Source organism: Juglans regia, chromosome 7, assembly GCF_001411555.2.
Source record: "Juglans regia cultivar Chandler chromosome 7, Walnut 2.0, whole genome shotgun sequence".
Lineage (NCBI taxonomy): Eukaryota > Viridiplantae > Streptophyta > Magnoliopsida > Fagales > Juglandaceae > Juglans > Juglans regia.
In genome coordinates, this window is record NC_049907.1 from 49,206,782 (window position 1) to 49,233,328 (window position 26,547).

The 26,547-nt window shown below is 32.9% G+C and overlaps 3 protein-coding genes across 4 annotated transcripts; all 3 read right to left on the bottom strand.

Annotated features, from left to right (window-relative positions):
* Positions 1-1,448: 1,448 nt before the first annotated feature.
* LOC108997008 (probable ubiquitin-conjugating enzyme E2 C) lies at positions 1,449-4,377 on the bottom strand. 2 transcript variants are annotated; one of them, XM_018973076.2, is made up of 6 exons: positions 4,088-4,377; positions 3,657-3,684; positions 2,574-2,804; positions 2,302-2,365; positions 2,166-2,225; positions 1,449-1,778 (listed from the first exon to the last, which is right to left on the bottom strand). In XM_018973076.2, exons 1-6 carry the CDS (start codon positions 4,228-4,230, stop codon positions 1,723-1,725), a joined length of 582 nt encoding a protein of 193 aa, XP_018828621.1. In that variant the 5' UTR covers positions 4,231-4,377; the 3' UTR covers positions 1,449-1,722. The 2 variants fall into 2 exon arrangements, with proteins under 2 accessions (XP_018828621.1, XP_018828622.1); XM_018973077.2 differs by lacking the exon at positions 4,088-4,377 and adding an exon at positions 3,926-4,062.
* A 2,715-nt stretch (positions 4,378-7,092) lies between these two features.
* On the bottom strand, positions 7,093-12,026 carry LOC108997049 (MLO-like protein 12). The gene is made up of 15 exons (XM_018973133.2): positions 11,679-12,026; positions 11,400-11,457; positions 11,073-11,293; positions 10,635-10,751; positions 10,492-10,552; positions 10,289-10,377; positions 9,756-9,830; positions 9,506-9,603; positions 9,359-9,408; positions 9,081-9,121; positions 8,723-8,896; positions 8,491-8,526; positions 8,187-8,257; positions 7,892-7,952; positions 7,093-7,770 (listed from the first exon to the last, which is right to left on the bottom strand). Exons 1-15 carry the CDS (start codon positions 11,796-11,798, stop codon positions 7,273-7,275), a joined length of 1,770 nt encoding a protein of 589 aa, XP_018828678.2. The 5' UTR covers positions 11,799-12,026; the 3' UTR covers positions 7,093-7,272.
* Positions 12,027-20,070: 8,044 nt separating this feature from the next.
* On the bottom strand, positions 20,071-24,295 carry LOC108997143 (MLO-like protein 12). The gene is given in 14 exon segments (XM_035692613.1): positions 20,071-20,142; positions 20,827-20,862; positions 21,022-21,114; positions 21,117-21,203; positions 21,348-21,388; positions 21,630-21,679; positions 21,778-21,872; positions 22,004-22,078; positions 22,306-22,394; positions 22,898-22,958; positions 23,051-23,167; positions 23,441-23,676; positions 23,798-23,855; positions 24,170-24,295. Coding segments are annotated over 14 exon segments (1,236 nt in total).
* Positions 24,296-26,547: the final 2,252 nt, after the last annotated feature.

Sequence of the window (26,547 nt, forward strand, 5' to 3'; positions counted from 1 at the left end):
GATGAAAGGAAACAGACTTTGCATTTCCACAAGTTCTCTTGTGGATTGGGGAATGTAATGATTTGAATTCATCAAAACAAAGCAAATGGCAAGAATCATCGGATGATGTTTTGATTAAAAAAATAAAAGAGTAATGCTAGAAAAAGTAAGGTTTACTATTAAAAAAATAAGATTTACTTACTTTTTTTAAGGGAATGTGTGAGACTTATATTCCTAAAAATGTAAATATTATTTCTACAAAGAAAATGCTTAGGCTATCGACACTTTCTATCAAGAAATTGTCCCGATTCTTTTTAGGATGTGTTTGTTTACATTTTAGTATTGTGTTTTTATTTTTATTTTTAATATATATAGTTTATTTAAAAAAATACACTAAAAAATACTTGAAAAAAAAGAAATTTACACAGATGGTTGAAATCCTCGGTAGCTCTAGCAGCTCCCTTTCAACAAACAAAAGAAATATCACCTAATTCGCATTAGCACCGCCCATTTAGAGTCAAAACGATCGATGAATTACAATTTACAACCCAATCACTGGGACATGATTTTGACGCAAACCAGTAAGTCAAGCACTAATTATTTTGCAGCAAACCCTTTTCTCTGGTGGGTTTACGACTTAACTCGTTCGGACCAATAAGCCTAGTGGGATACGAAAGCAATCCCTCTAAATTTCTAAATGAAAAGGACAACTCGATATACTAATCCCAGTCCCACTCACCAGCCTACGAGAGTCGAGCACTCTTGATAAGGGACAGCATTAAAACGCACAACACCTCAAATACCAGACATATTTATGCGATATTTATTGCTTAGCTAAGTTTGTTAAATTAAAAAATATTATATTTCACTATATTGACATACTTTGGACCATTATTCAATAAATAATACCTTGAAAAAATTGTCAATATTAGACCCCTTGATTATTATAAATTGGTTGGACATCTTTATCTTCTTTCTCCTTATCCTTATGTTAGTAATGGAAAACTTCACATACTTTGTTTGACTAGGCCCCGTAAAACTAATCTCAACTCATCTCATCTCATTATTACAACTTTATCAGATTTTTATATAAAATATAATAACCAATTCAACTTTTTCAAATCTCAAAACAATATTAATATTAAAAAATAATATTATAATAATATTTTATTCAACTCATTTAAAACCATCTCATCTCATCTCTCAATCCAAACGAACTATAAAAAGAGACCAAGAGTTCTTTATATGGTGGGTCAAAGTAACCTTGACCATTCAGAGTAATATAACTTATAGGCTTTTAAACTTCATTTAAGTTTAATGTCCTTTTATGAATTTATTAGTTACAAAATTTAAGATGATCAATGAGTTGAGAAAACAAAAATCTATAATTATTCATCTTATTGATTACTTAATTTTCATTTGAAGTCATGTGATGGGAGAGTGAATGATTTGGATAAATGCTTCTAGAATTGGTCCCAAAAGGAAAAAGTACAAGAAGGGCACTTTACAAACGTTGATGTCTTTGGACTTATTTTGCAACTACGGAATAAATACCAACTCCATTGATTATAGATTGACATAAATAATGATGCTGATAACTATATTAACACATCAATTTTCCATGATAACAAGTTACAAATCTAAATTTGGGAGTTTGAACTGAATCTAAAATTCCATCAGCTTTACAGATTGTGTGGAAACAATCATCGAAATTTGTGGTTTGCGACGAGAGAATTCTACGAATCAGCTTTCAAACGCCTCTCCAGAAAAGTACTGTTTGTGAACCATTTTTTGGTAATCTGCCAAAAGCATTCCATTTGATATTGATTAAAATTATATTATTAATAGTAAACATTGATTACAGACGTCTATACAAATTACATGAGGAATGTTTCAACAGAGCACAGAATATCGGTGGCATTGCATAAAATTATGCAGGAAATACTATGTTTTTTTTTTTTATAAGTAAATTATGCAGGAAATACTATGTTCAGAAATCAAACCATATTTGGCAGTTTATGAGCAGTAGCAACAATCTCTTGGAACTTAATACCGAGAAAGTACAAATTCACAGGCTTGAAGCAGTAGATTGGGTGGTTTAAGACATACATAACCAGCAAGAAAAATATAGTATCTAAGCCAAAAATTGTAGAAAATACGGCAAGGAGAAAATAAATGTATCTAACCTTCCTTGTTGTTCCACAACGCTGCAGCATAGCTGTTGAGAGGACTCTCTGGGTTAGGCTCTGCTTGTGGGAATTCAAAAGTTAGGTACTGAATGAAAGGATAGAGAAGCTTAAATACAGGTTATAGCAACCACACCTCCCAATAGACTCTGAATGGACAAAAGAATTGTTCTGCAATCATAAGCTGAAGACCATTTGTCCTAAAGCAACATACGGAGAGAATTGCATTAGCTCCAACTTCCATATGAAATTATAAAAACTGAATAATTGTATGCATAAACCATCAAATAGCTTGTCCAAACCCTTCAAGTATTTAGAAAACAGACCAACGGTGAAAAGTTTGTTTCTCATGTTTCATTATTTCTAGTTTAGTAGCATAAAAATTTGCCAAAAGTAATCAACTGATACCTGAAGTATGTCAAGACATATGTTTCCAAACTGATCAACATTTGGATGGAAGCACATTGTTTCAAACTTGACTTGGGGTGGTTTAAAAGGGTAGTCAAGGGGAAAACGCAAGGAGAGCTTGTAAGATAACCCCTCATACATTGTTTCTTTTCCACCCTCAATTGTGCCAATCCATGTAAAAATGCTCTCGCCCTCAGGAAAAGCTGATACTCCAAGATCTCCTACGCTCATCTGCACAAACAAACACTATTAGAGAACAAAGAACAAAGAACAAAGGCAAAGACGATTAAAGAAAAAGGTATAACATGAAAGAGAAAAAGGCAGACAAAATTAATTACTTTTTCAATTAATATATGCTAGCTGGCGGAAAATTATACATATAACTATTGCACAACTATCACAAAATAAATCAATATATTTCTTTTGAAATTCAAACATGTCAAAGTGAAACAAAATTTAAATGAATTAAAAAGAAAATGAATATTTTATTAGATAGTTGTACGCAAGTTGTTGTGAAGAATGGAACCTAAAGCTATGTGTGCAACTATTCCTATAGGTTAAAGCTTTAGAGTAAGGTTGAACGCCTAAACCCTCATAGCACCTCTAAATGTTTTATTCGCAAGAGTTTTATCACACTGGTTTGGAAGAGTTAGAGAAAAATTCGATGCCTAATGAGTAACACACGAATTAATTTAATTTCTACGAGCATTCTCTTCAACCTTTCATGAAATTTTATTCAGCATCATAGAAGTTTCCCAAACAACCACGCATATACAAATATTAAATTATAGAAACACGAATTCTAACCTTAACCCCAATGGCCCTTCTCTATCAACCGAGCATGGAATAACGCTCTCTTTTTTCTTTTTTCTTTTTTCTTTTTATAGGTAGTCAATAAGTTTTAATCATAATAGTAGGCAAAGCCAACTACTTTTCCGCTCTGCAAAAGTTACCAACTTTTACAGCTTCAGCTCCCGTGATATAAAAATATTGATCCGAAAAAATTCGAGATTCAAGAAAATTGAAAGCAACAAACAGTAGAACAAGCATAGATTTAAAAAAAAAAAATGGAAAAATACATACCATAAGAGACATCAATTCCTTTTGAAGCCTGCGAAAGTAATACAAAAATTCAATTTTAAGCCGTGGAAATCGCATTAATGAAGCTTGAAATGCCAAGCATATAATTCAACGACACAAGAAAACCCTGTTGCTCTTCGTTGGCAGCGAACCAACAGAGAGTAAATAGAACCGACAAGAGTTTGGAATTTCCTTTCTTTCCCTCTTCACAAGTTATCGGCAACAAACAGAGTATTTTCAAGAAAAATAATCGAGAAAAGAAAGAAACCAACAGAACCAATGCGTTAATCTTTTGATTGGATGCCGAGCCAGTGTGAGAAAGAAGTCATAAGAAATTCAAATTCGCGAATTTACGTTTCTCCTTTCTTGTTTCCATTTTCCCGAGAACCAAACAGAAAATTCATTCAAGATGAGAGTGAATGGTAACCTGTTACCTATGAGAGACAGAGGCGGTATCGACAGAGACAGGCGAAGCAGCGGGTTGTTTGAGTGAAGCTGCTGCGGGTGCATGACGGTGGCGATGCTGCTGCGGGATGGAGGAGTTGTCGGCCGTCGGATTGGGGGGTCGGACCTCCATCAGGTCGATGGAGATCGACAGCCTAATACAAATTGGCACGGATGAACGGTCCTGATCCGATCAATCAGGCAAAGAACGGAGAGGTCGGATTCGCTTTGGTCTGAAATGGGAAGAGAGAGCAAATTAAGCAAATTAAGCTGGGGATAATGTATATAACATGAGTGGGCAATTAACTTTAAATTCTGCTTTTATAAAAAAATAAATTAATAATAAAAATAAATTAGTTAATTAATTAACTTTAAATTTTGGTTGGTTTTCGGTTATTGACGTACTGTGCTCTGATTATTCTTTATTTAGTATTTATTTTACCACTAATTTCTGGGTGACAACAACCAAATATATATTTGTATAGGAACGTAGAAAGGATACAAATAAGTAGGTTCGGTCAATTCCTTTCTACAAATAAGTAGGTTCGGTCAATTGTTAATTTTGATTAGCATTAAGAACTCAAGGTAAAAATGTATATCTGATTCTTACATGAAATTAAATTATGAACGCTAATATTATGAACTATATATTAAAAATAAAAATAAAAATAAAAATATTATAAATTGGTGTGTCATCACACTATTTTTGTGGGAATTATTCAGTTATAAGAAAATCAAAACATCAATAGTTTTGTATATATTCTAGTTAATGTAGAATATTTAGAAATAAATAACGTATAATTAAGTGTGCCAACAATGAGGTTTAGAAAAACCCTAAAAATGTTTTGTAGATGTTTAATTTAATTTGCTCTCTCTCTCTCTCTCTCTCTCTCTCTCCTAAAAAATCAATAGCACTAGATCTGATTTTTGTTTGAGGGAGAGGAGGCATTGACAAAATCACCGCACGTGGTTCTTACCGTCTAGCAGCTCTTCTCGACACAAGCACCAAATCACTAGACTCGCCACCACCATATATTTTAGATGTGACATTTGTGGCTGAAAAGAGACAAGTGTGTTACCTTCACAGGCCATCACATATTCCAAAGTCTATCAAAGTTGGTCTAAACTGTAATTCGTCATTTTACGTATCTATCTTACTACTTTCCTTTTTGATTTCCTTATTGTTAATTAAAAAAAAAAAAATTGTCTCTTAGACATTTGTTTATAGAGATTCAGTCATCTCTTTCTATGAAATGTGAGATTGAATCTCTGTTTAGGTAGAGAGTGTCGTCTCTTGAACGTTTGTCTGTAAAAAGTATCAGTAATAGTGAAGACCAGACCAGTCACAAAAGGAAATAATATATTGGTGGAGCTTCAAATGCATTATTTTGGTTTATGACGTCATGTTTGATATGAGGACATCCCACAATGTATTCGGTCATGAATGTAAATTTTTTCGATAAATGGATGATGATAATTTTCCTTAAAAAACAGAATGAGATTTAGAAATATATTTACTCTTAAAAAAATGAATAATTAGCCCCATATATGTAGAACCTGGAAATAATAGAGATCATATTATCATTTTAAACCAAAAGCATTGCGTTGATAAAATAACAAATAAATTTTTAAAAAAATCATTCATCATCTAATTTGTATGTAGCATTCTTTATTTTTTTTATATCAAATAATAAATAATTTTATATAATATGAAATCAACGAATTTTTCTAGTTGGCAATGCTTCCTGAAAAGAAGTTGGAACATATTGCATGTTTGGGATCGTGGGTGGGAAATATAATTTATAGGTTTGGGGCTTATATTACGTACTTATCAACAAAAAATGTTTGGGGCTTATATCTTCTAACTTATGGTAAATATGGTTTAACTAATAAGTTTTATTATTAAAAAATTATTTATTATTAAAAATCTTTTTAAAATTTGAATTACATTCATAATTATCTGAGAAAATAGAATTCATAAAAAAAAGCATTAAAATTATTAAATGTACTTTTTAGCTTTTTTAAGATTAAAAAATACTTTAATACGTAACATCAAAAAAATTTAATTTTTTCTTTACAAAAATTTTAAGATTATTTAAACATTTTTTAAAACACATCAAAAAAATAAAAAAAGATTAGGCTTCTACGAATTATAACCCTTAAGACGAGGGGCGAAGTTAGTAAAATACCTTAATAATAGGTTGCATTTGGCACCGTCAATGGATGCTTTTGTTTGTATATATTAGTTGGTCGGCCATTAGAATGTAAGATTCGCAGGGAGGGGTCGGCCATTAGAATGTATTAGAATTGAGTACTTCAAGAGATATGCATCATGAGCTGGTTGATTAAATGCCACGAAATGTCCCCCAGCAATATTATAACATTCAAATCATTGATGGGGCCGGTCACTAGAATCCACTAGTTTAATTACTCATCAAATGGAATATATAAATTCATCATTTCATATATATATATATATGATATTGTTCCAACGATTCTATATATGTAGCCATTAATTGTTTGGCCCCTTGTACGTACCTGTTCTGGGTTTTAATTAATTACAGCCATTATTAATCCTTTTCCGATCATGCTTATCCAAATTCATGCCTTAAGACCCATATATGCTACCAAACAGCTAGCTAGCTAAGATATATTCCAGTGCTTTCTATTTTATCCTTTATATTTAAGGGCTAGCTGATGACAAGCCAGAAAATGATCATAGTTGAAAGCGATCACTGGAGTACTATATAGAGTAATGGTACCTATAGTTACAATTTTTACATATACTTTTATTTATATTACTCATCGTTTTGAATTTTAAATTTTATAATTTTTAATATATTAATAATTAGCATGTAGATAAATAAATTTTTTATAATTTTTTTTTTAAATACAAATAACATTTTTCATATATATATATAGGCGAGAAGGTTTTTTTTTTTGTAATCTTTTGTGGGTGTGAACGAAAAATATCATACATGATGACTCGAAAAGCAACATTCAAAATAAAATCCTAAAATAGAAATGCTTGAATTAATTAATCAACCTCTGACATAATTGCTGCTCACGATCATGTACACAAAAGAACATGTACACTTTGGTACAACACATATATAATAGGAATTATTAGATTCTCGTATGACGTAGTCATGAAGAATCTCCTTATTAATTTGGCTCATCCTGATTTGCGAAATGAGAGCTCAGACATGCCGATTTCGTGTTGAGTACGAACGGCTGATTCCGGTTGCGGAGGCGATGATGAGCTTGGCTCCAGATCTGGAAGATCATCGTCAATTGGCCTGATCATGACATCTTGCTTAGAATGCCTAGTACTCAAGCTGAAATAATGATGAGAGTCACCGAGTACTCTCCTTCGGTTCCCTGGGGATATGGATGGTATTTCTCTCATGTCCCACTGATCGTTTTCATTAGCATCGGACTTTCTGGGAGATGTATGCAAGTTGTCAAGGCTTCTATTGTGATGGTGGTGCAAGAGGTGAACTGGGGACATTCCGTGTGTTGGAGACGCTGGTCTGCTTGAAAATGGTGAATTGCCCTCTGAATGATAATGATCGTGATGGCCATGCTTCTTCTTTTTTGCCCTGTGACTCCATTTTTTTAACGCCTTGGCCATTCGATCATTAAAGATGGTGGGCCTCATTGTAGAGCCCATCTGCAAAACCAGTCCAAACAATATTAATTAATTAATACTTGATCCTAATTAATTCGCTGGTAATCATTTATCTTACACGCGGTAAATAACAAGTAAAATTAATGTTCTTTTTAATTATAACCTGAGTCACTAGAGCGTAGAGAGGCAAAGTCACATAACTGCACAGAAACTGTATGATGACCCTGATCAAGAAAATGACGTTGCCGTTTAGAATACTAATATATAATAAGTAGTCATTAATAATGGTTAAACCTAATGAAAATCATCAACATAATATAATCACTAGTAATTATATCATGATCCAAATCATGGATGTATCAAGAATATTATATATAGATGGATGCATGGGATTCCATGCGCGCATCGCATGTATATATATATATATATATACGTGTATTATTTATGATGAAACTCACCCCAATGAGACTCTGATAGCGATACCTTCGGGGCGCTGATGGAAGCAATTAATCACGCCTTTAAATGCATACTGAAAGATAGGGAAATTAAAAAACATGACACACAAGTCAATCATCATGTTAAAAATTTGTAGATGATCAGTAATAATTAGCTCGATCGATCGTGAGTGTGAGTCGAAATTGATAAAGTCACTGACCTGGAACTTTCGTATTCAAGAATCGACATCATTAATTATTAATTATTAGTATGTTATGACTTGATGATGGAATAAGTTAAAATTAGTGCAAGTGATCCAAGGCTTACCATACTCCACACAAAGAAGGCCAGTTGAAATGCATTCTGCAGTTTATAATTAAAATACATCAAAAAATTAGAGGGCAAAAGCAAAATTAGGCTACGTACGTCAATTAGAATCAATATTATTATAATACACTGACGTATTATGGACGTACGCAATTTGTTCTGTATATATATATAAAGAAACATGAGTCTTTTGTGTGTGTGTGAGAGAGAGAGAGAGAGAGAGAGAGAGTACCTGAAAGAGAACAAGGTGAATGAGAAAGAGAATGAAGCGAGGATGTCCGAACCAGAAAAGGTCGTCACCTGGCTGCACCACAGGTGTGCCCTTAACCACATCCCCTGTGTCTTGTATTCTCAGTCCCATTTTTGTAATGATCATGTGTAGCTTCGCACCCACCAAGAGGATTATCTGTAAAATTCACAACAAATTTATCACCTCTTCCTTCAATTCAAAACGGCCGATCGATGACCCAAATGATGATGAGATTAATGCAAAAAGAGTAGCTTAAAAAAAAAAGAATATATATATATATTCATATATATGGGGAATGTATGTATAAAGTTAATTATCTGTTTCTGGTTCTGTAACTTACAATCAACGGGATAAATGGCAGCCATAGATAAGAATACCATCCTGTCCATACATAGGAAGAAACATTTCTTAGTTGTATTCATCACTAAACGCGATAAATATGGACTCAAAAATGATAATGTACGTGGAACAACTAGAGTGGACCCTGTCCGTCTTTTAATTAGGGTCAGGCAAAATTCAAGGTACTTTGCCAAGCTTAAATTTGACTTATACGACCCATATAATTCCAAACAGGCAAATATATATATATATATATATGTGTGTGTTTTAATTGCTTACCATATGTGTTGGACAGTAGGAATAACACCGCAAAGAACCATAGGATAGGACTGCGCATGAGAAATAAAGGTACTTAATTAATTATAAGGATTCCAAGAAAATTGGATCAGATCATGAATCGAAGAAGAACGCATGATCAGCACCAACCTGATCCCTACCACAACTACAAAATCCTGTTCAAGTGATTTGTTGATGTATTTTTGAAAATCAAATCTGGTTAATTCAGTGTCGGGCGCCAGATGTGCCTGATCAAGGTCAAATAATATAACATTATATAATTGCATTGTAGCTCGATCGATCCAATTATATATCAAAGTGAATTTGGAATCCGTTTCCCCTACTAGCTAGCTAGGTGTACAAATTAATAGCAGGCACTTGGTGAATTTGGAGTCCTTACCGCGATAAATCCATGTCTCAGTGTAAGGTAATCAACCTTGGTAACTGATCCCAAGAATTGTCTGAAGAAACACACCTGATACAAAATTACAAATTAAGGAGGGAAGCGACCAGCTTAATTAATTAAACTATTGAATTCATGTATATATACCTCATGAATTAAACCTGCTTACGCCCTAGATTTAAAAACAAAAAACAAAAACAAAAGACGATCTTCCTTGATAAGATCAAGAGTAGTTAGAAGTCCCTATCGGACTTAAAGACAAGGCGCTGTCAAAGTTGAATTAGGAGACAAGCAAGCAGATGAATCACTAGTCATGTGGCCACTTTAATTAGGAATTAAATTCTGGGCCTCTCATCGATATATATATATATATATATTATTACATTAATTGTTAATATATCATTGAAACACCACTAAGTTCTTTGCTAATTATGGCTGAAATTCACATACATGATGATCTTGATTATTAGACATTATATATATATATATATTTATATCATTTGGAAACCTAATGTTTCTGTAGTACTTACCATCCAAAGCGTAATTGGTGATTGGCTCCAAGAGTTCAAATGTCTTCGTCCGAACGATGTATCCCTTGCAAACCTAAATCTATCTGGATCTGCATATATACGTTAAATTGGAGTTAACAAACAGTAGTTACATGACTTGTCAAAATTAATATAGCTACATGATTTACCCAGTTTATATTATAAGTTTACCCTAAAGTACTTACCATTGTGGTATTGATATTCAAGTGTCTGTGTTTCGTCCTCCCAAACCTTCCATTTTCTCATCTGCAATCCAAACAAGCTTTGAGAGAGAGAGAGAGAGATTGCAGTTTTGATCAGTATGTTCAATTAGTACGTACGTACGTACCTTGGTTCTGCCCAAAGCCAAGGTGATGATGCAGTAAAGCACATGAAAAACGGCCAAGACAAAGATGAATATATGGAGCTGGTGAATCGCATACGCAGACATAAAGGCAACTTTACCCTGTAGCCAAAATATTCAACCACGAATTTCTTCAGCCATAAATATTCAGATAAAAGATCAGATTTTCAAAAACTAATTAAATGACGCTTTTACTATTTCCGTTAGAATATTGATCAAGTGAGCTGTATAAACTTTATCGATCATATCTTACAAATTTCAACTGACAAATAAGAATAATTTATTATCTTCGGCTATCTAATTTCTTTATATTCCAGATTTCCAGTCTTTTTAAAGGAGCTAAACTAAAATACAATTTGGAAAAATAGAACAGAAAGAAAAAAAAAAACTATTAAACAAAGAAACCGTTTCGATAGAGCTTACATCTTTTGCGCAACTATCATATCCTTTTGTTGCTAACCTTCGCCTCTCACTGAAGCCAGATTCCAAAAATTGGAGCAGTTTCCGACCTTCCTTCTCTTTGTTACCTTTCCCAGGTTTGCAGGGATGCCAAGTGTCTCCAATGCTCTCTGATATACACATGCCAGAAACGGGATCTTGCAAAACCGTTAGGAGCAAGGATATGAATCCCAATAGCATAAGCTCTGGAAAAAAAAAAACCGAAAAATAATTAGCATCTATATGAACATGAGATTTGATATTTAATTTTGAGGATATATAAATGAACGATCAGAATGGTTCACTAGCTACCTGCTTTGATCTTTTCAAGCGCTTCGCCAAGAGCTCGCTTGTTTCTGTGTTTTAGCCACTACATGAAAGAATGAAAGAATTTCAGTAATCAAGAAAGTCATCTTCGAGAACTACCTATGGATAATTATATGAGGAAGTGAAATTAACAAGTATCGTTTGGAATTGTGAGTACTAACTAGCACCTTGAAACTTCAAAGTTGAAACTCTACCGAAATTATAAGTATTTTTCTATTTTTGTGGATTAATACTGAATAAATAAACCGATTGATGACAGCTTACATGTTCAACAACATGAATAATATGCTCGATGAGGATTGAAATAACGATCAACACAAAGCAAACCACCGCCACAGCCCATGTTGGCGTTTTCTCCATTGTTCGCTCGGGAACGTTGTCCATCGGAGAGTATCCCTAATTCTATGGATGCAAAACTCTGAGAAACTTGACAACAAACTTTGGAGAAACAATATTGGAGGAGATCGATTACAGATCAGATGATGATACAGATGCAGGCAGGCAGGCAGGCAGCCTTTTGCAAAACTCTCCACAGAAAAGATTGCAGCTTCTCTTTTAGTTCATCCCTAGATGTACATGATGTGTGAGGCGATGAGCGTTTGCTTTTTTATAGTATTAATGATGGAAGTCTGAGCCAGGCATACTTATGAGGACGAAGCGGTCAGTCATGAATTAGAAAAATTCTATTTCTAAATCTCATACACCATACCATCTGTTTTATGATTTTTTTAATTTTATTTTCTTATCAAATATATGATATATAAATTATGAGTAAAATAATTCAATTATTTTAAAAATAATAAAATAAAAAAAAACTTTAAAATATTTTAAAAAAATAAAAAAATTTTGGTATGTGCTCCATGGATTAATATCGTCGTTAGAAGCATTGACATATTCAACAAGCAGTGATGACTCATTACTGGGTATATATGTGTGACAGAGAGCGCCAGATTCCAAATTATTGGGTAAAGAAAATGATAAAAAAATGCAAGAAGTCTCTCCAATGATAAAGGGCCATTCGTCCCACGCAATTTTGTTGACCAAACTAAATCATAAATGGATAATTCACGCCCATTCCCAACAAAAAGAAAAAAATGAAAATGAAAAATAAATAGAAAAAGCCTAAACCTGTGTAAAATATATAAGTAGTGGGAGTTTGGAGATTTTAAGAAAAAATTTTAAAAGAAATTATTTCTCTACATATCAATAATTGATATGTTAAAAATTTTAAATTTATAATTTTAAATTTTAAAAAAATTAATAAAATAAATCTTATAAATAAAAATATAAATAAAACTATAAATACATATCACTGCTCAATATTTATTCACTGGCCTCGTCAAAAGACAAGTTGCAAAAAAACTTTTTTTTATTTTTCCTTTCCTTTTCCTTTCTTTTTTTTTTTGTTTGAAGCAAGAGGTTGACCACTGTCGCTTCTCAAATTTACTATTTCGGCCTTTCAAAAAAAAAATTTACTATTTCGGATTCAGTTAATTACTAACGCAACGTCCAGTCAATTGCTTGGGGCAAGAAACATCTTATATTCCGTGTCGTATTTTACCATAACATTATCATCAATATAATATATATTTAATTATATGCATGTTAAGTTATCGATCTTCTTAGTCAATATTTTCAGTTTACAAAATGGTATTTTACCAATACAAAAATCCTATGCATCGAAATATCGTCGAGATCATAAATGAATTAACAATATTTATGAGGTTAGATGACGGAAGAGATTCCGTAGCCGTTCCAAACTGTGAAATGGCATGGCGTATTAAATTATTAAGAAAATTGCTTTAGGTCTTGAATTTGAGACACAAAAAATATCTTAAATAAATTTTTTTTTTAATCGAATGGTTAAGAAAATATTTTTTAATAATATTATGAATTTTTTTATTTTTTTAAAAATATTTATAATGATTAAAAATATATATAAAAAAATTATATTATTCAATATATTTTTTAGTTGTCGAATTCGGGAACCATAGCATCCATGTATTACATAAAAGTCTTCTGTTGTCTTATCAGATTTTAGGTTTTTGGGCTCATTGGAAGAACTTGAGAAGACTTTTGCCTGACATGGACGATCTTCGTCCAAGAGGATAAGTAAGACTTTTGGGCTCATTATCATCACATAATATATATATATATTTATATATTTATGTATATTATATGAATGATAAATAAAAAAAATTTAATTAATTTAAAAAGAATCAAAATTGAAAAAAATTAATATAAAAGAAAAAAGAAAAAAAATGTGGTGCATGCTTGTGGTGTGAAGAAATGATGGATAGTAAAGTTCTTGAATTTAGCATTATCTAAATCTATCTCAAATAAAATATTATTAATGAGATCTATTATTTTTTTAATTTTTTTTAAATTAAATTCATTTAAATTTAATTTATATATTTAAATATATATTTTAACTTACTTACATTCAAATATGACATCTTAAAAGATAAGACTCGTAAAATAATATTATTTATATATCAATTCAAATTATATGAAATCATCTTATTATCTAAACGCAACGTTGGGTATGCAGAATGCGGCATTCTTTCTGGCTATGGATGAATTCGTTGATTTTGGACTTCCATCTTCAAAATGTTAGAGATCAAAAAGGCATTTCCATTTGACTACATCAAGAATATTTAAGAAAATATCGTACACGTGTATGCATGCAGCAGCTAAGCTTTGCATCCAGAAATCTTGATGATCATCAGTTCTGGATACATATTCATCGTTTGATGATAGAGTAGTACGTAGGAGTGCACTCCGAAACTTCGGTGGTACGTTGGTCCGTCGTTAATATTGCTTCTTTTTACTGATGATCATTTTCTCGGAAATATAATTTCTGTAAAAACAACTTACAACATTGCAGCGAAAAATTCAAATATCCCGCTGTCAATCTTCCCGCACCCTTTTTTGAAAAAACTCTGGAAGCTGAACAGGACCGCCATAAATATGGAACATCCTCCCACCTAGAGCAAGATTGAAAGCAATTATCCCAAATATGCCTTCAACTAATTGTACTCTATGCAATGAACAAAAAGAAACCATGTTCCATCTCTTTATTGAATGCTTAATTACCAGAATTCTATCGAACCAAAGCAGCTACCTCTAAATCTCACATTGATACCAATCGAGACAATGTAAGAATGGATACAAATTATCATTAATCTAGAGCATAGATTGAGATTAAATTTTCAAGAAGAACATCCATTCCAGATTTTTGCAATATTAATGTTAGATTTTATATGGAGAACAAGAAACAATCTAGTCTACAACCAATCCACTTTCTCTATCAGGAAGACAAATGAACAATTGGAGAGTTCTTCTACCAAGTAGGGATAGGTAGCGGGGCACCGCACCCGTCAGCCTCGCCCCCGCCCCCATTTACATATATATATTATGTATATAAACATAAACATATATTTATATTATACAAATTGTGTATATATAAATATATATTTTAATTTGTTAGACTTGTTTACAAAATATAGATCGACAAATTTAAAAACTACATAATTTAAAAATTAATACACATAATTTACACAAAATATACACTAACAAATTTAAAAATTACATAGTTTTTAAATTATAGTCATATTTACAAAATTTAAATTTATTTTTTGGATAAAAAAATATATTTTTAATTACTTTTGAACTTAAAAATAAATTTTAAACTAAATAAAATGTAATATTTTTTTTAAGTAAACATAATCGGGGCGGATTGGGCACCCCGCACCCCACCCACTGGGGCGGGGGACAGGGGTGAAAACTCCACCCCCCGCAATGCGGAATGCGGGGAAGGAGTGGCACCGCCCCGTAGGGGGCGGGTAGCACCGCTACTACCAAGAAAATCTACAGACATGGAAACAAAAGACGGAATCTCAGTTAGAAAATGCATGGCAACCCCTTTTAAGGAATCAAATTAGCATTTCCTCTGATGCAGCAGCGAGAGATTCCTTTTATACATCTTTGACAATATGTCGTGACTCAGATGGTAAAATACTAGAAATTTAGACATAAAAAAATCAGTCCACTAATCCGACTTTCACATAAGCATCTTCAGCACTACTCATAGTGTAGATGCCAAAGCACTTGCAAAAGGGAACCACTATCCTGGAAGGAGATGCCCAACTGGTAATTTCTGCCATAGAAGGTGGAGCCCCAATATGGCAGATTATACCAATTATCGAAGATATTTGTCAGTTTCTAAAAAAGTGGAATGATTGGAGTTTTTAAAAAATCCATCAATCGCAAAATTGATGTGCGTACTCAGTAGCGCAATGGATATCAACCAACTTAATTTTTGGTTGTATACCTTTAGATAATCTACCTACGTGTATTTTGCATATTAGTAGTGGCAAGGACCCTCCCCTTAATGTTTGTAAATATTTATATCAATGATAAGCATGCTTGATTAGATTGATTAAAAAAAAAAACTCAAGGGCTTAACTTTTTATTTTTCTCTCTTTAGGTGCATCTCTTGTTTGCTATATTCCTATGTTTTCACATCTCTAACCAATGATCGTGGGAAATAGGTAATGAAAATCTCCTGCAGCCAATCCAGACCAGCGAAATGCATCACAAATCACTTCACTGTGACTTCCAATCGTAGTATTACAGTTTGTTTTTCAGATTATATTAAAACAGCTTTAAGCGACTTCCCGTTGTAGGAAATGGGTGTGAGTCAAGTTACTAGGCCCAAATTCCTCTTTATTTATTTATTGTGTTGCATTTACTGGTTTGGGATGAACAACGTTTGGGCCTCCCACCTTATTGACTATTGTATATATCATGTAACTGTTAAATATATTTATAATATGCTTGCTTAGGAAAAGAAAAAGCTCTAGAGTGAAAAAGATTAGACACGTGATATTTTTAATATGAGTATTTCAAATAGAATATGTTATATACCACGTGCTTGAGAAATTTACATTCTTAAAAAATTTACTTATTTCTTTTCACATTTGCTTCAAGAGTTATCTTAAAGAGAAATGATACTTATCATTCTCGTATTACATATCAATATGTGATTTATTATTCTATTTAATTATACTTATATTAATATGTAAATATATATGTTTAAATATAAGGAGACCACATCCACAGAAGCAGCCAATTTGGACAAGATTTTCCACAAGCCTGACCAAATAGCTATATATCGACATCAAACCAACAATGCAGGTAGCAACCGGCCGCTAGCTAGCTGCAAGTTGGCCATCCGAATTGAATAAAATTTCAACAACAATATTTGACCATACTTCATTTCAATGGGTAGGATATATAATATAGGCCTCCGCTATCATAATTATGAATGAAACGTAGCATTAATGTTTATCCTGATCTTTTAGCCTTGACGCAGTCAGTCTCACCCACTCCCATGTATGATTCTGGCAATTGGCATGACCCTCTCTCTATATAAATCGCCCTGCAAAGGATCGAGCCAGGCATGGCCCCACTTGAAATAATGGTATTAAATGTAATTGGTGGAAAGGACCACAAATTTAAGAGGATAAATTCTATTTGCTGGAGGACTGTGCATATAGTTCCATTCATAAATGAAGATAAAAAGTGAAAAAAAAAATTATTTTAAAAAAAGATATTATTATAATTTTAATTTTTTTTAAATATAATTATATATACTTATATATAGATTAACTCATTTAAGAGCATCCTTGTAACTGGAAAATTTATGTGTGTTTATCTTACTTTTTTGCTTTCTATATAATAAATTGGATCTTTGAAAATTATACACCCATCATGATGTAATAATTAGCTCCCTATTTCAAAGAAAAGACTTAGCTTTGTTTGTACAATGAAATGCGAGGAAATGATTTTAGATAAGAGATGTGCTAGGAACCAGATAGAATTCTTGTTTTACACCCACTAATAGACACATGACGCATAGAGATTATAGCAAAATGAGTAATAAAATTGCATGTAGGTTATTTCTCACAAAATCATCTTCTTTCCAAATCTCTCCCCTCTCTCTCTCTTCCTCCTTTAAAGGTGGGTATAATCTCAACCCTCCCCCCCTTCTCTCTCTCTCTCTCTCTCTCTCACAAGTCTAAAGAAAAAGAAAATAATCGTTATCAAGTTCCAGTCCTCTGTTAAGCACAACAATTGAAGAAACATTTTTTTGAAAAAATATGGGAATGTTTCTGGGCATTAATATATCACTGTAACAATTGAAGAAACATTTTTTTGGGTATTATTCCATGTCCAAATTCGAAGCACAACATCCCACTACTTACTTTTTCATTTCTCTTCTCAAATATAAAAATATTATCTCTAAAAATGAGAGGAGAGTCAAGGGAAAATAGGGAAGAAAGGAAAAGGGAAATGAGAGAGAAGAGGGAGAGAGCTCGTGGGAGACAGGAAAAATTGAAATAGAAGGAAAGACCCCTCAACTCATACCCACCATAACACATTAATCTTCTACGTGTCTAAATTTTGTTGGAGGGTGTAAAATCTCAAAGGACGCCTAATCCGGTTTGAAATTTTTTTTTTAAATAAAAGTTAAAAGTTGAATAAAATATTATTATAATATTATTTTTTAATATTATTATTATTTAAAAATTTTAAAAAAATTAAATTATTTATTATATTTTATAAAATATATTAATTAAACCTCCTAAGCCGCCAGGAAAGTCAACTTTGAAAGCATATGCTAGTCCATATATTATAAAAAATAATATTAAATACAAATTTTAAATAAATAAATCTTATACAAATCATTTGCAAAAATTTAAGTCTCATTTAATAAAGAATAAAATTTTTATTTTTATTTTTTAAGTAAAGTGTATTTTTATATAAAAATTTATATGAATTTATCTATTTAAAATTTTACATACCATTATAGTATATATAAATATCTGATAGATCTGGCGTAAAACGTACGGGACCTTTCGAACATGACTGCCATTACTGAGCTAGTCAAACCTTAGTCAAATTCTGATTTTTTTTTTTTTTCTTTGTCTCTACCTGCTTTAATTTTCTACGTATAACATCATACTCGTCACTTATTATAAATATATTTCTACTCCATGGTTTCAATATTGAACTTTCCAAAAATTATAACTAGTACAATAATATTAATTAATATTTTCCCTGTACTAGATCGACCAGTAATATTGTGTTTTGGCGGATAATACGTAGGTAGATTTTTATTTTTATTTTTATTTTTACAAAAGAGTAGAAGGTCATATGTCTATTTATGATTTCGTCTCAAATTTTATTGATCAACACCTCACTTATGACGGAAGAAAATCATAATTACAATCCAAAACCTGAAGGCTACAAATATTATAATAAAATCAAAACCCAATCCTTAAAAAATCAAATAAGCTCAACCACTATACAAAAACTTCCAAAAAAAAACCTTCAAATGAACAACCTGCAAGACACGTACGTAGCCTTATCGACCAATTAATAAACAGAAACTCAACGTACGTAGACATTTCACTCTCGCATCACTCATAGTCTCATATCATTCAAATGTATATATATATATATATATAATATATACATGCACTAAAAAAAGTGAAAAATTTTCATTTTCTTTTCGTTTTTATATATGGGTGCGAAAGAAAAGTACTATATATTAATTTATATCATGTCTCGAAAAGCAATCAAAATGCGCAACGTCGCCCTAAAGAGAAACGATGCCATGATTGCTGCTTCCTAATCCACCAGGCACCAATTACGACGTATTTCATGCACAGACAAATGTACACTATATATGCTACAAGCTGCGTTGGCGACATAATTCAGCTCCTATATATGTTCCGTTCCAACCTGCTTTGGCTTATTCTTTGCGAAAATCCGACAAGTTCATGTTGATTTCATGTTGAGAGAGATCAAGAGTTCCCGGTACGTAGTACTACCGGAGGCAATTGCGACGAGTTTGGCTCTTGAATTGGCCTTATCGCCTCAGAATATTCATGATGATCAGCTCCAGTACTTGGGTAATTATTTGGGGATGGTAAGTACTCTTCTAGCTCTAGGTCGCAATCATAAGCAATATTATTTTCAAGAATATTGGACTTTCTTGGAGATGCATGCAAGCTTTGGAGCTGGCTGCTATGGCGATGGTTGCGCAAGAGGTGAACTGGGGACATCCCGTGTGAGGGAGTCGCTGGCCTACTCGGCAATGGTGAATTAGACTGCTGATCATGGGAATGATGGCTATGTTTGGTGTTCTTTTTTGCCGTGCGGTGCCAATTTTTTAACGCTGCTGCCACTCGATCATTGAAAATGGTGGGTCTCATGTTAGTGCCCATCTGTACAATCAATAAAAAGGGTATATATATTTGTTAATAAATAACCTCTCATGCATTGGTGAAGTTTTCCTCAAAAATTCTTTTGTTTTTTTTTTGAAGTACTGCATGTGGCAATTAAGAAAGATAGACCTGAGTCACTAGAGCGTAGAGAGGCAAAGTCACATAGCTGCATAGAACTTGTACGATGACCCTGATCAAGAAAATGACATCCATGAGCGTGTCGTCATTAGACTTAATGAAAATCAATAATCATATATATATATATATATATATCATGATATAGTTCTCTTAATCATCCAGTTAAACATGCTGCATGCCAACATTGGCACCAGTGATCATCAATAATATCATGATGAAACTCACCCCATTGAGATTCTTACGACGATATCTTCGATGCGCTTATGGAAGCAATTACCCTTGCCAAATTCATACTGAATGAGATGAAAAAAATATATATTAATATATAAGGAAAATTTGAGAAATTAATCATGTATCATGTATTTGCTGATGATCCACTATATATATAATATATGACAAGTAACAGAGTTACATAATGCATGTTTCAGTACTACTCAAAGCCGAATCAAAGATTCCCGAAAAATTCCTATCTAAATTTTAGGGTCTAAAATGAGAGGAAGAGAAACATATTTATTGAATATTCAATATTATCCAAAAATATTCACACAGACAACGATCGACATGCGCTCAATAAGATATATGGTGAAGTGTCCAGTACTTTATATATATGTATATATGTTTCTTTCTCACTTTAGGTCCCCTTTAGGAATGATTTTTTAGCACTATGAATGTCACATGCACGTACGAGGCTTTATAGAAAAATATTATTCTTTATCTTCATACACCACACATTATTTTTTTTTCTTTTTACTAAATGTGTACGTAGTATATGAATGATAAATAGAACAATAATTCAATTAATTTTAAAAAAATAAAATTAAAAATAAATTAAAATAAATATAATGTATGATGTGTGAAGATGATAAATAAAAAAACTCGGCTTTCTGTAATACTAATGACTCAGCTAGACATCATAATTAACTGCTTTTTACGTATAAGATGATTGAATAAGTACATGAGAAAAATAGAAGGCGTACCAAACTCCAAACAAAGAATGCGAGTTGAAATGCATTCTGCAGATTTACAAAGAGGCCAGAAGCAAAAGCCCAATGTTAGAATATTCTACATACATAGACTAGTGTACGTCATGCATCATGCGCATGCATATATATATATATATATATATATATATATAAATATACGCGTTGATTTTTTCGAGATACGGAAAATACCTGAAAGAGAACAATGTGGATAAGAAAGAGAATGAGCCGAGGGCGTCCAAACCAGAAAAGGTCATCACCTGGACGTACCACAGGCGTACCCTTGAGTCCTTGACCACATCACCTGTGTCTTGAATTCTTAGCCCCATTTTTGTAATGATCACTTGTAGCTTTGCTCCCACCATCAGGATTATCTGTAAAATTCAACACAAATTAAACCACATGACTTCGATCCGGTCCACTGAACATTAAGCAACACAAAAATGAGAATCTAAAAGAGAAAGCATGCAATAGGCTAGGAATGTAGAAAAGTAGTTTGTTTCTGGTTTAGAGCTTACAATCAATGGGAGAAATGGTAGCCATAGATAAGAATACCAGCCTGTCCATACGTAGAAAGAAATATTACTCAGTTTGTAGTCAATATGGCGGTGATCCACGTACGATCATAAATTTCGACAAAAAATGAGAAGGGAACAAAAAGAATGGACCCTGTTCGTATTTGCGTCAGACAAAAGCCAAACATTATGGTATTGTCAAGCTCAAATATTTTGACGAGACTCTAATTCCAAATATGATGAAAACTGTCCAGATTTGTTGAGAAAAAGTAGTATTTAGCTTACCATATGTGTTCGACAGTAGGAATAGCACCGCAAAGAACCATATGATTGGACTGCGTTTGATCAGGAGTAAGTTCATGAGGAGTTTTAAAGTGAATTTGAAAACCAATCAAAGAAGCAGAAATTAACCTGAAAATGTATGACCACCAACCTGATCCCAACCACAACTTTAAAATCCTCTTCAAGTGATCTGGTGATGTATTTTCGAAAATCAAATTTTGTTTGACTTTCGGGTGCCAAATGTGCCTGAAATCACCCAACGTACGTAACATTGCATATATCGCGCAGCAGCTCCAATATTAATTATCAGTGTGAATTTGGATTTTCTCTTTTCAGACGAAGTTTTTTTTAAAAAAAAAAAAAAAACTGGCACTTACCATGATAAATCCGTGTCTCAGTGTGAGGTAATCAACTTTGGCAACTGACCTGAAGAACTGTCTGAAGAAACACACCTGATGAAAGGAGAAGGAAATTAGCTAGCTAGGGACTTAATTTAAACAATTGATCTGCATTCTTGATCAGGACGTTCCATATATATTATAAAATCCATACATGCAGAGAAAGGTTTTACAATATACCGATTGACTCCTTAGTTCTTTACCAGTTAATTATGAATGTCAATTCACATTTACATGAGGAGATCTACATATAATTTACATTAATATCTTCAGTAACTTACTAGCCAAAGTAAAATTGTTGACTCGCTCCAGAAGTTCAAATGCCTACGCCCAAATGATGTATCCCTTGCAAATCTAAATCTCTCTGGATCTGCATTAATTATATATAGGATCAGACTGAAAAACTAAAAGCATTGAAAGAAGCATCTCCACCAATTTGGGGGGAGGGAATAAAGATTATATATATATATATATATATATATAAATATATTAAGTCACGTCCGTTTATATATGTTTATTTTTATAAGATGTTTTCATAACTAAATCATTTCTGATCTAAATATACTGTGACCGTGTTGTTTTTTTTTTTTTAATTTTTATAATCTACTATGCTGAGCATTGTCAAAGGAAGAAAGAGAGAGGTCTCCCTGATCTGAAGAGCAACTGACCAAGTCCATATATCCAGTTTTATTAATTTTATAAAATGAGAATATTTTATTATTACGTGTCAAACATATATAATTAATTAATTTTACTAGGCGAAGTGGTGTAGTAGGTTTCATTAAAAGATAATGTAAACCCCACAAATAATATATGGGAAACAAACAATGACCCATTCCGCACGCACTCTGAAAGTTGCATGCATGGACCTACCATTAGAGTATTTATATTCAAGTGTCGTTGTTTCATCCTCCCAGACCTTCCATTTTCTCATCTGCAATCCAAACAAGAATTTAGATATCCATACAATAGAGAGGGGAGAAAGAGGGTGAGGGTTGATATTGTAAATGCACGATATTAAACTACCTTTGTTCTGCCCAAAGCCAAGGTGGCGATGCAGTTGAGCACATGAGAAACGGCTAAGGCAGAGATGAATATATGGAGCTGGTGAATCGCATACGCAGACATAAAGGCAACTTTACCCTGCAGCCAAAATACGCAACCAAAAGCACCTTAACCCCCCTAAATTCAGCTTCCAATTCATATGATTAAAGTCATAACTTTCGAAAGTCGAATGATGTTTTATGAGATGATCAGAGCATTAAACACCACGTAAAATATTAAATAAATTGGATAATATAGGACTAATATTCACAGCTATTTCGCCTACTAGTCTTCCTCCACAAAACCGAAAAATAAATAAATATTAATTGGTGATACGTACTATGTAAAGGAATGATAGAGCTACATGCTTACCTTTTCTGCGCATTTGTCATATCCTTTTGTAGCTAGCCTTCGCCTCTCACCGAAGCCAGATTCCAAAAATTGTAGTAGTTTCCGACCAGTACTGTTCTGATAATTTTTCTTTGTCGGACTCTTCAACTGTTCACAGGGACGCCAAGTGGTTCCAACACTCTTCGATATACATATTCCCGAAATAGGTTGTTGTAACACAGTTAGGAGCAAGGATATGAATCCCAGTAGCATCAGCTCTGACAAAAAACAACCAAAAAAAAAAAGGGTTAGGCTATCTATGCATGATAACAGGCAACCATTTTTTCAAAAACGGAAAAAAGAAAAGCGCCAATTAATGAGCAGAATCATGTGAACTACCTGCTTTGATCTTTTCAAGTGCTTCGTAAAGAGCTCTCTTCTGTTTTACTTTTAGCCACTATAAAGATGCAACAACTTCAGTAATCAAGAAAGAATTTCAAACAAAAGGGAGGAAAAAAAATAAGGATCGAGGCAGTTCTAATGAGGAAGTTTGATATATAGCTCTGCCCCAAAAATCGGACAGGAATATCATGTTTTGGTTGTGGATAAAGCTTGAAGTTGTTTAATCGATCCAACCAATTACAAAACTTCAATATCTAAGTCTGCTAGCTGTATGAAGAAAGTTTATTTCTCAAACTCCACCTAGAGCCAGCTTATAAAGCTAAACTAAAGTGATCGATGCTAATTACTGGACAGATAGATAATGCTTACATGTCCAATAACATGAATAATATACTCAATGAAGATTGAAACAACAATCAACACGAAGCACACCACCGCAACAGCCCATGTTGGCGTGTCCTCCATTGTACGCTCATATTCCGGTTTGAAGGCCATCCGATCGATGCAAAACCAATATTAATTAACGATGCTGAAAAAATTATAACGAAGGAGGTTGCAGAGATGACGGTGGAGATAACCAATACAACCTCTTGCAAGTTCCCCACAGAAAGATTAATTGCATGCAGCTCCTATATATATACAAGTATATATATATATATATATATATAGTGTCTGTTGTTTATTATACGAAGAGTAATGTTGGAGTCTGATCAGAATAAAACATGGGACTGAAAAAGAAAGTCAACGGAATACAAATTAAAGGACTTGTTGACAAATTCAAAGAGAGGAAGTTAGTCAGTCAGAGAGAGAGATCAGATTCTAATCATAAGACATAAACTACTTAAATCCCCCTGGCCTCCCCCAGGGGGAGCGAGTCTATAAGATATAGAATTATCCCCAAGCTTTAAATAATTATTCTTCCTACCCAATTTTATTGACCGTTAATCTAATTAATTAATTAATGGATAATACTCATTCCCAAAACAAAACAACCATGATGTATACATGGAACAGGCTAGCTAGGGCGATATATATAAGTCAAATGCTCAAAACATTATAATTAATATACCTTGTTTAATTAGAAGAACAAGACGAAGTACGTATATACCTTTTGCCTTGACCGGTGCTAGTTTAGTTATCAGTTTTACCTGGGGAAAAAACTACTGGTACATTAATTCATCACTAAACGACCGATCATGATATGAGCTAGCTAGCTATACCCTTCCCTGGTTTTTTATTTGATTAATTGCCTATCGCCAAAATCCTATGACTAGGTCCCTTTTTCATTTTTAATTTCCAAAATATTACCATTATTAATTGAATATTGAATCATGTTTCTTCAATGACAAACACTGTCAATATTGTTCTGTTCGACTGACATGGTATATATTCTAATTAATTTTTTAGGTAGGCTAAGAATTATATGTACGCAATAGGCCGTGATCGATAGTATACTACTATCTACGTACAAAACTCGCAAAAGACTACGTACTATGATGTTCTTAATTTATAATTTGGCATTTTCCATGTGCAAGGGAATGATATTCATGTATATGGCGACATCAAGCAGCTAGTCCTTCAAATTCAAAAAGATCATGACTTAATGGTTGACTTTCGTATGCACGACGGACAAATTGATCCAGCTACTTGGATCGCTTGATGATCTGATTGGGTCAGTGGATCATGAAGATAGTCCAAGAATATGATGGTCATATATATTTTGACGTTATTGTTATAAAAACAGCCATCGTAATCGCTTGTGAAAGTTGCTTCCAGTGTTCCACGTACATGGCCGTAAACATATATATTATATGAATAATACTATATGTAATTATAGAGTACGTAAATATCGTGTAATGGTTTTGAAAAATAGTATTATCTATTATTTAAAAAATTAATTTTTTTATGTGGATCTCGTATATATTTATTTTTTTCAAAGTGATTGTGTGGCACTTGTGCACTCATGACTGCAACCATCACTTCTCATTATAATATGAAACTTGACATGCATGCAACAATACCCGGCCTCAGAGTTCATATTGCACCCATCTAATTATTATATATATGGCACTTAACATGGGTGAAGGGAGAGTACTTAGTTTGGATATACAGTGAGTTGATATGAGATGAATTAAGATGAAAGTTGAAAGTTAAATAAAATATTATTAAAATATTATTTTTCAATATTATTATTGTTTTGATATTTAAAAAATTTTAATTGTCACTACAAGAAATAGGTCATTTCCCAACGATTTTTAGATCGTTGCAAAAAAATCGCCGCAAAAAGTCCTTATTTGCGGCGATTTTTAATTCACCGCTAAATTTCAACGTAATCCATAAGACATTCTAAAGTTGAATTCACTATTGAATTATTGCAGCGACTTTTTTCTTCCCAAAAAGATTTTTAACTGTAGCGGCAATTTTCTCCCCGTCGAAATTCAAAATTGCTGAAATATCCTTTTTTTGCGGCAATAATACTCGCCTTAAAATTCGTAAGCCTTTTACCAAATTGATGAGAATATTTTCAGCGAAATTTAGTCGCCGCAAATGAGGATTTGCAGCCATTTTCTTAATTGCCTCATTAGCTTCACATCTTGAGTGGCGAAAGTTTCATTTTTTGCGGCGATAATAATTCGCCACAAAAATCTACCAAAATTTAATTCCCCTGCCTTTTGCTCTTGTTTATTTCCCTCCAGCCGCTCCCCCCTCTCTCCCCAATCTGTCTTCGTCTCTCGCACGGTGCACAA